The sequence below is a fragment of the Oratosquilla oratoria genome, chromosome 19 (assembly GCF_046742065.1).
Source record: "Oratosquilla oratoria isolate Oo_2021 chromosome 19, ASM4674206v1, whole genome shotgun sequence".
NCBI classification, from domain to species: domain Eukaryota; kingdom Metazoa; phylum Arthropoda; class Malacostraca; order Stomatopoda; family Squillidae; genus Oratosquilla; species Oratosquilla oratoria.
In genome coordinates, this window is record NC_134795.1 from 35,878,464 (window position 1) to 35,893,098 (window position 14,635).

The 14,635-nt window shown below is 41.0% G+C and overlaps 1 protein-coding gene across 6 annotated transcripts in view; it reads left to right on the forward strand.

Annotated features, from left to right (window-relative positions):
- anchor (integral membrane protein GPR155 homolog anchor) overlaps nucleotides 1-13,689 on the forward strand; it is a 131,563-nt gene extending 117,874 nt beyond the window's left edge. For 5 of the 6 annotated variants that reach the window (XM_076202895.1, XM_076202897.1, XM_076202899.1 and 2 more), the window contains 5 exons: nucleotides 1,114-1,219; nucleotides 1,830-2,046; nucleotides 4,505-4,665; nucleotides 11,461-11,601; nucleotides 12,176-13,689. In XM_076202895.1, the coding sequence (XP_076059010.1) occupies nucleotides 1,114-1,219; nucleotides 1,830-2,046; nucleotides 4,505-4,665; nucleotides 11,461-11,601; nucleotides 12,176-12,401 (851 nt within the window). In that variant the 3' untranslated portion in view covers nucleotides 12,402-13,689. Of the gene's footprint in view, nucleotides 1-1,113; nucleotides 1,220-1,829; nucleotides 2,047-4,504; nucleotides 4,666-11,285; nucleotides 11,320-11,460; nucleotides 11,602-12,175 lie in introns of those variants that run through there. The other variant, XM_076202900.1, reaches the window with a different exon arrangement.
- The last annotated feature ends 946 nt before the right edge of the window (nucleotides 13,690-14,635 follow it).

Sequence of the window (14,635 nt, forward strand, 5' to 3'; positions counted from 1 at the left end):
ACAGACATTCCCCTCTTCCCCAAAGCCCCCTTCACCCCATCCATCCACCTCATCCTAGGACATCTCCTCATGTTCACTCCCTCCACATCTGCCTTCTATACCTCTTTTACTAGTCTTTCTTCACTCATTCTTTCCATGTGTCCAAACCATCCTAATACTCTTTCATCAACCCTATCTCCCAACTCCCTTTCCACCCCTGTTCTTCTCCTCACCTCCTCATTTCTCACTCTATCTAGCCTAGTAACCCCCATCATACTTCTCAGACACCTCATCTCAAACACATTCAAACTCCTTCTCTCTTCCTCTCTTATGTTCCATGTTTCTGCCCCATACAGTGCTGTTGGCACAATCACTCCTTCATACAGTCTCCTCTTAGCATCCATTCCCAAATGTCTATTCCTCATTACACTCTTTAATCCACCAAGGCATTTACTCGCTTCTCTCAATCTACATTCTACCTCCTCCTTCACTCCACCTTTTCCTGCCACATTTGCACAGTACTGCAAACAAGGAAGGAATTTTGGATTATTATTCATTCATGAGATAAGAATGCCATGATGTGGACTGCAAATTGAATGTCATGTTTATATGTTGTTATTTTTGGTTATATTCCCTGTGGTGGGGGAAAAGAATACTGCCACCAAGTATTTCCACTTGAATCATAAGAGGCGAGAATAAAGGGACAGGGAGTGGGACTAGGCATCCTTCTCCTTGTAGCCCCACAGGGGACATTCCTAAAGGGTAAAAAAAAAAAAAAAAAAAAAAAAAAGTTTATTATTACTCAGAGTAAAAGAGAACAAGTAATACGGCAGTGACTTTATATTTCATAATGTGAGTAGTGTGATGCAAATTACATATGGTAGCCAATGCTGCGCTCGAGAATTTGAGTCATACTGAAGTGGTTAATATGTTTGATACATGTGCAGTGTAGTAGAATAAAAGTAGCTCATATTGTATTGATGTTTTATTTGTATCACATGCTGAAGGTCTGTATAGATGGATACCATGGCCATGTATCAATTTATTGAGTTCTTATTTTTATTTTTGTTTAATTCATTCTTTATGTTTTATTTGATTGATTGATTAATTGATTTTTTCTTATTTTATTGACAGTTGGAGGAACTAGCAGAAATTCACTTACTGGAATTGAAAATGGAGAAGTTTCGAGCTTTACACCCCAGAAGGAAGATGAATCATCAGACTCTTCAGATTGTGACAGGTGAGAATTGCACTCTTATGAAATATGTTTATTTATCAAAACACTTGGTTTTGATCGTGCTTTGCACTACATAGATCTGGGTAACAGTTACAGCTTTTCTTGCTATACCATTGATAACCCTCACTTTGATGGAGAACCTTAGGAGAAACCCTTGGGGATAAGGATGTGTTTTCTTGTGCCACATATGCATAAGACTTTAATGTAAAGATAGAGCATACATGTGTGAGGAAGGCATTTACTTAGTTTTGGTATTTATGTATTTACCTACGAACTCAGACAGAACATGATATTTTCTCCTTGAATGACTTGTGAGGCAATCTTGTGGCCATTATTAGTTATCTTGGAGCTATTGTTCTCTGTCAAGAAAAATCTGAAGCAATAGATTGATCAGTTGACCTAGTTCTGATTTATAGGAAAGGAGCTATGATTTTGGGGTCCTGTCTTTTTGGCCTTCTGTTGAACTTGGCTTTAGATCTGTTTAGGGTTTTATACTATGTCCCTCAAGCTTTTCCATGAGTTAATGGATTTGTATGAAAAACTGTATTTCTTGATATACTTGAAGTGGAAATAGGTTTATATGCTAATGTATTGTTAATTTGCCTTTCAACAGCTTGTTCAGTCCACATGACAATCTCTGTTCGCCTCAGCGATACAGGGGTTGTGACAACAACCACAAAGATGATTGTCGGGATGTAGTTCAGCGCTACGTGTCTTCCACCCAGTTGACTGAGCCTGAGGAGAGCCTGATTCTTAGGGATCGAGATGATGAGTTCCAAATGATGCGACACGTAGTGCTCCTTCTTTTCCTGTGTGGATCTATGATTGTTGTAAGTGTCATTGCCATTTACTTGAGCCTGTTTGTGAATACTGTTTATCTTATTGATTACCAGACTGTTTTATTCAGGTGAAGGAAAATATGTATGTAAGTGGCAGTTGCTGACAAGTCTGTTGAAACAAACACCTGAATGTGAGGACATAGCCTTTATTAGTACAACATTTCGCTTGTTACAGCTTTTTCAAGTCCATAGATTGAGATTAATTAAGAGGAACGGGGGGAGGAAAGGGGGAGGATGGTCACTGAATACTAGGAAAGGTTGGAGAAGTTGGACCAAATGTCTGGGAACAGGAAAAGTTAAGGATAAGATGGAACAATTGGCAGGGTGAAGAACATTAGCTCACAACCGAGGAACAAAAGAAAATAAGAATGGTGAGCAATTGTCTTATTTTCTTCTTCCTTTTGTTCCTCGGTTGTGAGCTAATGACCTTCACCCAGCCAATTGTTCCATCTTCTTAACCTTTCCTGTTCCCAGACATTTGTTCCACCTTTTCCTTAACCTTTCTTAGTATTCAGTGACCCCCCTCCCTACCTCCTAATAAAAGCTCCATCCTGACATGATGTTTATAAAGGAAAATACCTTGCCTCCCAGTGGGGTAAAACTTATTTTGATTAAGCCTCTTGTGAGTGATGTCTTTTTATGTATCAAATGATTTTGTTTAGTGTTCTCATAATCATATTTTTCAAGAAAATCTTCATCCAAATGAGTATGCTCCTTTTAAGTTCTCAGACATTTCAGACTTCTTATCTTTTGTATGGTACCTTGTTGAAAGAATTTTCCCTGGTCCAGGGATGCACAGTGTGTCCAACCCTTTAATACATCAGTCACTCTTGGATAGAAATATAACAAGTTCAGTTTACAAAAGTTTCCTTTTCTGAATTGAAATCAGTTACCTACCAGGAATCTATCTATATACCAAGGGCTCTTTTCCCCCTTACCAGGGAGGTAGCCAAATTCAAAAGGTATATACTCGACCCCACCCATTTCATTCCTCACCCATTCCACTCCCATCTACCACCCTTTCCTCCCTCTTATCTTAACTCCTCATGGGTGACTGGTCATCCCTGTATCCCATCCACTGCCCTAGGTCAGAGGCAGTGCAGCAAGACACAGCTTGTCCACAGCAAGGCTGCTTCATTTAATTGGCAACTCCACTCTCAGCCCCCTCATGCAGAAAAAATAGCAGATGGGGAGAAATCCCTTCAGGCTGCATCAAAATATCATTCTCACATAGCCACTCCCTAACTCCCCATTCCCCAACCCCTCCCTTCCTTGCATCACAGTATCATCTATAAACAGCCATTCTCCACTGCCCCCTATCTCCCAACTTCTCCCTTTCCTGGTCCACAGACATCCTTCTCCTGATCAATGCCCCTTTTACCCCATCCATCCATCTCATCCTTGGTTGCTGCCTCATGTTCACTCCCTGTACCCCAGCTTTCTACACATATTTTACTAATATTTTTTCACTCATATTTTCCATGTGTCCAGACCATCTGAACACACATCAGCCCTATCTCACATCTCCTTTTCGACCCCTGCTCTCCTCCTCACCTCCTCATTTCTCATTCTATCCACCCTTGTAACCCCCTACCATACTTCTGAGACATTTCATCTCAAACACATTTTACCTTTTCAATACAAGTCAAATTTTCACACGCAGCATTGGAAGCCTGCTGTATGATGGTTCGATGGTTCATCACAATACTTGTAGTCACTGCTGATTTACTTGTTCTCTGTCACTCTGAGTAGTAATAAACACAGAAAACATGATCAAGCTACAACTACAAAATAAGTATAATCAGAATGCCTAAGATAAGAGGGAGTGTGTTCAGGGATGGAATGGGTGGGAATGATTTTATGCCTTTTCCTTTTTGGCTACCTCCCTTGTGAGGGGGAAAAAGCCCTGGGTCAGAAGCAGTGTCGCAAGACACAGCACATCCACAGCAAGGCCGCTTCATTACAATTAGGTAAATACAACTCTTAAAAAAAAAAAAAAAAAGTTGTATTTATCTAGTTGTAATATACGGGAGGGGAGCTATGCTCATGGTGTCCCGTCTTTGTATCTCTCCACATCAAGTTTTATCTTAAAATCTTGTATAGTGTTTGCATATACTGTTTTGTTGTCAAATTTGTTCCATGTATTAATTGTTCTGTGTGGGAAACTGTTCCTTTTCAAGTTTTTTCGATAGCTATCTTTTTTCTTTTTGTGTGTGTGCGTGCGTGCGTGTGTGCGTGCGTGTGTGTGTGTGTGTGTGTGTGTGTGTGTGTGTGTGTGTGTGTGTGTCAGTCATTCATCTTTCTAGGAGACTACAAGTAAAAATTTTGAAGGCTTTAATCATGTCTTTGTTGATTCACAATATAAAGGATGAATTGATTGAATTGATTTCTTATTTCCAGCTTATAATATCTCTCTTGATATTTACCATCAATTTATATTTCGTTTCAGGGGTTTGCATTGTGCATGTGGACACTGGTGACAGAAGAGGTTAATGGCGTGTATGTCGAGTTGGTGTTTCTGGATGTCGTCCTAAACTTTGGCCAAGGATTTTTCACAGCTGCCATTTTTGGTTTAGATACCAAACTGATTGTAGTACCTCTCCTGAAAAGGTAAGGCATGTTTCAAAGAAATCTTTGCTTTTCCATGTAATCATATTTATGCTTATGCTGAAAAATGCTTGCTTTATTGGGTGCTTATCTAGGACTGGTGATGGGCACATGTGTGAAGTGGTCCCATGAGACAGTTGCTTGAAAAGACCATCACTCAGATGTCTGTCTTGGAAACTCATCAACTAGGTGGAGGTGCAGCCTCAAGGAGCTAGCTCTTGGTCTCTGGACTAGAGACTTGCATTTTATCGTCTTACTGTTTGTCCTTGTCTTATTGTTTGTCCTTGAATGAAAAGGAAAAGGAGAAGGAGTACGAAAAGAAGCTGAAGGAGGAGTGGGAGGGAGTAAAGGATGGAGCAGAGATGGGGGTGGAGGAGGAATGGGGATGGTTCAAGGAGGGAGTCTTAAAGTGTGCAAGGATGGTGTGTGGAACAAGAAGGACAGGGGGAAATAGAAGAAAGGGTAGTGAATGGTGGGATGAGGAAACAAAGAAGGTTGTAGAAGAGAAGAAGCGAGCATTCACAGATTGGTTACAAAAGAGGACGGGGGAGTCATATGAGAGGTACAAAGAAAAGAAAAGAGAAGTAAAGCAAAAGGTAAAGGAGGCAAAGAGGAGAGCAGATGTGAAATGGGGTAGGAGTATGGCAGAAAATTTTGAAAGTAATAAAAAGATGTTTTGGAAAGAAATTAAGAGAGGAAGAGGAGGCGAATCAAGTAGGGAAGAAAAGGTAAAAGGTACAGATGGAGAGATGATAATGGAAGAGAAGGCAGTAAGGGGAAGATTGGCAGAATATTTTAGGGAGTTGCTAAATGTGAAGGAGGATAGGGAAGGAAAGATAGCTGCAGTGGGAAATGCGAAGAAAATGAGAGTGATGAGTGAGGAGAATGGAGGAGAAATAAGGAAGGATGAGGTGAAGGCAGTTGTAAAGATGATGAAAGCAGGTAAGGCACCTGGTCTGGATGGATGCCATGCAGAATGTCTGAAAAAGGGAGGTTCAGTGATGGTGGACTGGTTGGTGAGGTTATTTAATGTTTGCTGGAGAGAGGGTAGAGTACCGGAGGACTGGAGAAGTGCCTGTATAGTTCCTCTTTACAAGGGAAAAGGGGACAAGTGTGAATGTAGTAGTTTCAGAGGGATTAGCCTGTTAACCCCTTCCATACGGTGCCGCACACGTAGGCGTCATGGGGAGCGAGTGTATTCGCGAGGCTGCCATATCGGCGTCTTGATTATATTTATTATAGTCGCCCCTCCATAATGACATTCTTTCTAATTCTTTTGTAATCGCATTTTCTATGGTTATCAAAATTCACGGGTGAAGAGAGAACGATCGATATAAGCGGTGACTATATTTTATGATGCGAGTATTATTACGACACGTCGTACGGCTGGCATTGGCTGCTGCCACCGAGATCTAAGTCCATGACGCCTACGTGTGCGGCACCGTATGGAAGGGGTTAAGTGTAGTAGGGAAGGCTTATGGGAGGATCTTAATTGAGAGGATTAGGAGAGGAACAGAAGGAGTAATTGGTGAGGAACAGTGTGGATTTAGGACATGTAGAGGTTGTGTAGATCAGATCTTTGTGGTAAGACAGATATGTGAGAAAGCTATAGGAAAGGGGAAGGATGTTTTTTGGGCTTTTATGGATCTGGAAAAGGCTTATGATAGGGTAGACAGAAAGGCACTGTGGGAGGTTATGCAGATATACCGGATAGGAGGAAAGCTTTTGGGAGCTGTCAAGAGTTTTTATGAGAGTAGTAGAGCTTGTGTCAGGATTAGAAATGGAGAGAGTGAGTGGTTTGAAGTAAAGGTGGGACTTCGTCAAGGATGCGTTATGTCGCCCAGGCTGTTCAACTTATACATGGATGGGGTGGTGCGAGAGGTGAATGCTAGGGTAGTGGGTCAGGGATTGGAGATGGTTAAAGAAAATGGAGAAAAGTGGGAGGTGAGCCAGCTGTTGTTTGCGGACGACACTGCGCTTGTGGCAGGGTCAGAGGAGGGATTGAGGAAGCTGGTGGCAGAGTTTGGGAGAGTATGTGATAGAAGAAAGCTAAAGATAAATGTGGGTAAAAGTAAGGTGATGAGATGTACAAGGGGTGAAAGTGGCAGTAGACTGGAAGTGAACATTAAGGGAGAGCGACTGGAGGAAGTGGATAGTTTTAGATACTTGGGTGCAAGTGTAGCAGGAAAAGGTGGAGTGAAGGTGGAGGTAGAATGTAGATTGAGAGAAGCGAGTAAATGCCTTGGTGGATTAAAGAGTGTAATGAGGAATAGACATTTGGGAATGGATGCGAAGAGGAGACTGTATGAAGGAGTGATTGTGCCAACAGCACTGTATGGGGCAGAAACGTGGAACATAAGAGAAGAAGAGAGAAGGAGTTTGAATGTGTTTGAGATGAGGCGTCTGAGAAGTATGGTGGGGGTTACTAGGCTGGATAGAGTGAGAAATGAGGAGGTGAGGAGGAGAACAGGGGTGAAAAAGGATTTGGGAGATAGGGTTGATGAAAGAATATTAGGATGGTTTGGACACATGGAAAGAATGAGTGAAGAAAGACTAGTAAAAGAGGTATGGAAGGCAGATGTGGAGGGAGTGAACATGAGGGGATGTCCTAGGATGAGATGGATGGATGGGGTGAAGGGGGCTTTGGGGAAGAGGGGAATGTCTGTTGAGGAAGGAAGGGAGAGGACGGAAGACAGAGGTGAGTGGAGAATGGTTGTTTATAGATGATGTTGTGATTGCATGAGGAGGAATGGGCGGGGAGGTGGGGGTGGGGTAGTATGTGTGAGTAAATTTTGACGCACCCCGAAGGGATTTCTCCCCGTCCTCTCCTTATATGCAAGGGGGGGTCGCCGATTAAATGAAGCGGCCTTGCTGTGGATGTGCTGTGTCTTGCGACACTGCTTCTGACCCAGGGCGGTGGGCAGGGTGCAGGGATGACCCGTCATCCAGGAGGTGCTCAGATGAGAGGGAGGGTGGGAAGGGTGTGGAGTGTATTTAGGGATGAAATGGGTGGGAGTGTTTTTATGCCTTTCCCTTTTTGGCTACCTCCCTTGGAAGGGGGAAAAAGCCTTGGTATATGTATGGTATATGTATGTACTGTTTGTCCACCAATTTTTCATACACATTGAGCTGGGCATTGGTGACCACTTCTCTTATCCACCTCATACTAGTCCACATTCACACAAAACAGACAATAGTCCATTGTTTGGTCTTGAAATATGTAAGAGGACTTGAGATGTGATAGTTGCTATGTAAATGTGGCTGGTCAGGCAATCTGGAGGCAATGTTTCATTCCCATTTATTGCAAAATGTTGAACTAGTATTTTTCATTTGTTTTTAGGTGACAGTTTGGGAAGATGTGTGAAAGAAGGAAGTTGATGATAAATGTGGGTAAAAGTTAGGTGATGAGATGTACAAGGGGAGAGGATGGCAGTAAATTGGAAATGAGTATTAAAGGAGAAAGACTGGAGGAAGGGAATAGCTTTAAATACTTGTGTGAAAGGGAGGAGTGGAGGTGGAGGTAGAATATAGAGTGAGAGAAACAAGTAAATGCCTTAGGGGATTAAAAAGTGTAATGAGAAATAGATATTTGGGAATGGATACTTAAAGGAGATTGTATAAAGGGGTGATTGTGCCGACAACACTGAACGGGGCAGAAACATGGAACATAAGAGAGGAAGAGAGGAAAAGTTCAAATGTGTTTGAGATGAAATGCCTGAGGACTGTGGTAGCGGTTACTAGGCTGGATAGAATGAGAAATGAAGAGGTGAGGAGAGTGGGGGTGGAAAGGGAGTTGGGAGATGGGGTTGATGAAAGAATATTGGGATGGTTTGGACACATGGAAAGAATGAGTGAAGAAAGATAAGTAAAAGAGGTGGTGTTGTTGTTCCCTAGACTGTCTGTCCGAGCAGTCCCGTATCCCCAAGGAATGCCACAGCCGAAACGGGTTTTTCCCACAAATCCTTTATGGAGTGTATGTTGTGTTGTTTGTGTGCGTGATTGTGTATAATGCAGGCTTCCATGATGTGTTGAATAGTATGGGGTGAAGTGTTACACCCTGGGCATTTGTCCAAAATGCGGTCATCCAGTCTCTTCTGGTAGCTTAGAAGGGCTGGGTGGTGGCCGCATTGCAGTCTAGCCAGGTGAACTCTGCCCTTTCGTGGGGGAGAGGATTCAGAGGGATGGGTATCAGGGGGTCTGGCATACAGCAATGTGTTGTATTTTAGTGTGTTAATGGAGCAATGAGTGATGTGATTATGAATATGTTTCCAGAGGCTGGTATTTGGTGGTTTTGGAGGAAGAAAAGAGAATATTTGTGTGTGATATAGGTATTTGGGTGTTTTTTTTTATATTTCTTGGTGTGTGTGGGTGTTCTGCTATGTAGTGTAGCGGGTGTGCTGTGTTTGTGGAGGGTGCAGTAAGCGTTTGTGTGCCTCTCATGTCAAGGTGATCTTTGACTTTGAGGGCTCTTGTTTCATAGTGTAGATGGTCTGTAGGTGTTGTATATGTGAAGCCTGTAATCGTTTTTAATGCTTTGTTTTGTATGGTTTGAAGGGTGTTGAGGTGTGTCTCACTGAGATTAGGTGCCTATGCTGGACTTACATAATTCATCACTGAGTGTATGCATTGTTTGTATATTGTAGTATTAGTTTCTTTGTTTTGGCCAAATGTTGTTCCAGTGATTGATTTAAGTGCATTGAGTCTAGGTGTGTATTTATTTTTTATGTGTGTAATGTGTTGTTTAAATGACATGGATGTATCTTATGTTACACCAAGAATTTTTGAGTGTGTGTATGTGGTATTAGAGTGTTGTTGATATAGAGATGAGGAATGTATTGGTGTGGAAGACAGAGGAGGAGGGAGTGAACATGAGGGGACAACCAAAGATGAGATGGATGGATGGGGTAAAAGGGACATTGGGGAAGAGGGGAATGTCTGTTGAGGAAGGAAGGGAGAAGACAGAAGATAGGGGTGAGTGGAGAATGGTTGTGTGTGGATGATGCTGTGATGCATGGAAGGGAGTGGGTGGGGGATGGGGGGTGAGGGAGTATGTGTGAATGATATTTTGATGCAGCCTGAAGGGATTTCTCCCTGTCTTCTCTTTTTCTGCATGGGGGGACAGAGTGGGGGTTGCTAATTAAATGAAGCTGCCTTGCTGTGGATATGCTGCATTTTGCTGCATTGCTTCTAACCCAGGGCAGTGGGCAAGATGCAGGGATGACCTGTCATCCAGAAGGAGCCAAGAAAAAAGGAAGGGAGGGGATGATGAATGGGATTGGAGTATGTGAGGATGAAATGGGTGAGAGTGGATTTATGTATTGGACTTTACCTACCTTCCTTGGGAATGGATGCTAAGAGGTGATTGTGCTGACAGCACTGTATGGGGCAGAAACATGGAACATAAGAGAGGAGGAGTTTGAATGTGTTTGAGATAAGGTGCCTGAGAAGTATGATAAGGGTTACTAAGCTGGATAGAGTGAGAAATGAGGAGGTGAGGAAGAGAATGGGAGTGGAAAGGGACTTAGGAGATAGGGTTGATGAAAGAGTATTGGGATGGTTTGGACACATGGAAAGAATGAATGAAGAAAGATTAGTAAAAGAGGTGTGGAAGGCAGAGGTGGAAGGAGTGAACATGAGGGGGCGACCAAGGATGAGATGGATGGATGGAGTAAAAGGGGCATTGGGAAAGAGGGGAATGTCTGTTGAGGAAGGATGGGAGAGGATAGAAGATAGGGGTGAATAGAGAATGGTTGTGTATGGATAATGCTGTGATGCATGAGGGGAAGCGGATGGGGGATGAGAAAAATAATTGATGCAGCCTGAAGGGATTTCTTCTTTTCATCTCCATTTCTGCATGAGGGGACAGAGAGTGGGGGTTGCCGATTTAATTAAGCAGCATTGCTGTGGATGTGCTGTGTCTTGTGTCACTGCCTTTGACCCAGGGGAGTGGGCAAGATGCAGGGATGACCCGTCATCCAGGAGGAGCCAAGATAAGAGGGATGGAATGGGGTGGATGGGAGTGGAGTATGTGGAGATGGAATGGGTGGGAGTGGTTTTTTATGCCTTTGTTTCTTTGCTACCTCCCTTGTAAGGGGGAGAAAGCCTTTGGTATATGTATGTATGTATGTCTGTGTATGTATTTGTCTATTTTCAAGGAAATGCTCAAATCTGTGTTTAATCATGCAGGATGTACAGTGACATGAAAGCATGTTAATCAATTAGTTTACATTTTTGGATATATTTTTAGTATATAGTCCTGAAAAAGTAAATTTTTCATCTTTGATGCTACCAACAAAGGGACATTTTGTCTAGTTGATTGCATTTACTTGTATAGCACTACTTTATGTTTTCCTTAGCCAAGCTGGGTTTCATGATATTTTCCCTACATTTATTGTTTATGCCTGTTTTCTTTAGATTTGTGATAGATTTGATTTTATCTTGTAGGAGAAATTATACTGTACAAATATATTTAAAGTTGCTTGTTTCGGAAGACATTAAATGTACGTACACATGCAAAAGCCTCAATTCCCTTGATAAGCAGGGATGGTCGAGTTCAAGCACACTTACTACATCTTTGTTCAGTTAATTTTAATATTGATTCATTTTTCATTATGCTTACTAAGGCCTTTTACACTTTGGTGAGTGTTGAGAAGCTGTGAATAGCTGCCTTTAGATTTAATTGTAAATCTTATTAGAAATACCTGCATAAATACATGGTTTAATTTTTGTTTCTTTTAATATCTTATATAAGTGATTCTATCAAATGTATCCAATCACCATTTGTGTTTTGGTCAACAGGTGGCGAAAGTTTTGTTATGGAGCTTCAACAGTGAATCTGCCACAGTGGAGTGATTTGGATGCTACAACCAAACAAGTTTGTGAGCAGTTTAGCAATTACCACATGGACAAATGCATCCGGGACATTGTCCGTGACAGAAGGTAAGCACACATAACAAGTATTTTCTATGGTAATGTAGTGAGAGGGAGGCAGGAGACAGGGATGACTCTTCATCCATGGGGAGCTAAGATGAGAGGTGATTGGGAGTGGAATAGGTTGGGGTGGGTGCATTCTTTGGCTGGCTACTTCCCTTATAAGAGGGAAGAGGCTCTTGGTATGTTGTAAGAATATAGTGAGGCAGTTGGGGTGATCTGGTTTTGATTGTTAGGCCCTGCTATAGAGGTGCTGTCTTGCTGTATTGACTCAGAATTGAGGAGGGTGTTGGGGGATGGGTGACCATTCATCTACGAATAACTAAGATGGGTGGACAATGAATGTGTTTTTGGGTGGATGTGGGGTGGGTGTATTCTTTGACTTGGCCACCTCATTTTGTTATATGTGTACATGTTCTTTATGGAAAGGGTGCCTCAAAAATGAATGAAATATCCTGGCAGCATTTAGAATAAAATTAAATGTGCCATCCAGTATGGGAGGGCCTTACCGTATATCAAGTAGGTGATTAAGTAATCATTTGGATTATCACATATTTCAAGAACTTTTTTCATTTATTTTCAGATGGCGGCTGAAACAGCTGCCTGCTGTATTTGGAGGCCATGAATTGGTTGATTGGCTTTTGATGGTGGGACTTGCAAGAGATCGTACAGATGCTGTCAAGTATGGCCGAAGACTTCTGCAGGGGCAAGTGATTCGTCATGTGGAAGACTACCACCATTTCCATGATCAGCCACTATTTTACACTTTCAGACCAAAGGACAGTGGTAATACTGGCATGGCAGGCTGATTTATCCCACTGGAATGTACACAAAAAGTGATTGGGCATTAGAGTCGTATGAGACTACCAGAGCTAAGCAGAATTTTACAGATCAATCAACAACCCGTGATTGCTGTAGTTGCTGGGGCATCTATTGGCAGAATTTTCTTCCTTACTGTTGAACTGTTTCACAGTGCAAACCCAGAGGAAGAGAGAGAAATGAAGGCAAACTGGTTGTAAAGAATGGAAAGTTTTGCTGGAAGTACAAGTGAAAGTATAGGATGTCCAAGTTAGATGCTCATCAATAGAATAGAAAGGGAACACAAATTTTCCATAAGATCACTTTCTGTGAAAGGATAAGATGTGCTTTGCTGTTTGTTTGCTTTCCGTTACACCTTGGAGGAAGGATTTGTTAGTCTTATTGCAGGAGTAGGTGGTCCCCTGTCATTGGGTTTGTGGAGAACTTAGACTTCAGAAAGAGGTTTATGTAGAGAGAGGAATGGCTTCTTTTAAGTGGGTACTCATTGCAAAAGGAAATGATAGTTTCCCCTGCTCTGTAGTGCTCTCTGGGGTTGCTCTCTTTTAACTGGTTGTAGCCATTTAGAAATGTGGCTACTTGCTAGTCTGTTTTAGGGTATTGTATTACATCGTTCCCTGTTGAAAGCATTGATTCATCTCGGGTGAATGAATTATTATTTATTTCTTAAAAAATAAAAATATTAATTTAGGTTTTATTTCTTTGTTAATAGGTTGAGTTGAGCAATGTCTTATTTAACTGTGATATAGTGGATGTGATTTGAGAAATAATGGTCAAATAAGTAAAAATTTTAGATGTACAACTCATTTTAGTTTGCAGTAAATGAGGAAAAATATAGCAAAGGCTCTTACAGTCTTAGAAACTGCAGCCATTTGCAGTGATACATAAGATGTCTTTTATTTTGTTTATATTAGTTGTACTTTGAAATCTGGTATTCAATTGCCATTTACTTTAGGAAATTGTAGGATTTTTTTTTTTCAATGTTTAGTGATCAGGAAGGCCAAACATATTGCCAAGAGAGTATTGGTATAGTATTAAAGCTAGTGCATGTCTTCCCAAAGTACACTGGTATTCATGGTGCTTAGAGAACATGGAACACGAGGAAGTGGAACTTATGAATTTGCAAATCTGATTTGTATGTTGGATGGTGTTCATAATGTTTACTTTTGGTGTTCATATTTTCTTGTGTAAAAACTAAGTTGTGTTTTGATAAGGAAATTAGCACACACAGCATTGGACACCCCTCCCCCATCCAAAACTATTACCTGCAAAATGAGGTTATGAGACATAAAAGAATACAAATCTGTATCTTGTTCACTCCCACCACACCTGTTCATTTTGCCTCTTCCTGTGTAAGCCAGATGAAGAATGCACCATGTTATTTTTTCAGCAATAATACCACTTCATTTCTGATGTATGGAATTGAAAGATATAACATAATGATATAATGAAAATCTTGATATAATGAAATCTGTTATAGTGATTTTGAGTATGACACATGCCATATTCCTTTGGAAGTATTCACTGGCAAAATAGATGATTCATTATATTAAGGGATTACTGGTCAGATGTGGTGGAATAATCAACTTTAGAATAACTTAACAAACATATCATGAGAAAATAGTTTTGGTTCAGATTCAAAAAATATGGATTGAATAATGAAACATAAGCACCAAAAGATAATGATTGGTGAACCTTTTGAGCTTGTGGATTAGACATAATGCTTAAAAGAATTGTTGGGTGGACAGTATTTATCAGGGGTTGAAGTAAGCTTGTCTTTTGTGAGCAAAAGGAAATGGATTATTATGAGATTAATCTCACTTATGTAGACCACAAATTGATCAGTATATATACATACATACATACATATATATATATATATATGTATATATATATATATATATATATATATGTATATATATATATAATGTTTATATATATAAATATATATATATATATATATGTATATATATATATATATATATATATATATATGGGTGGGGAAGGGCAAACGAAGATGTGTTAGGAATAGAGTTTATTGCCCTAACGTTGCGACCAACTTGGTCTTCTTCAGAGGACTACAGCATTACAGACGGATCACAATTCTTATACAGGTAAACGTCGACTTACGATGGCCGCGACTTACGATTGTTCGACTTTACGATGACGACGACGATATGATAATTTAACCCCTTCCATACGGTGCCGCACACGTAGGCGTCATGAG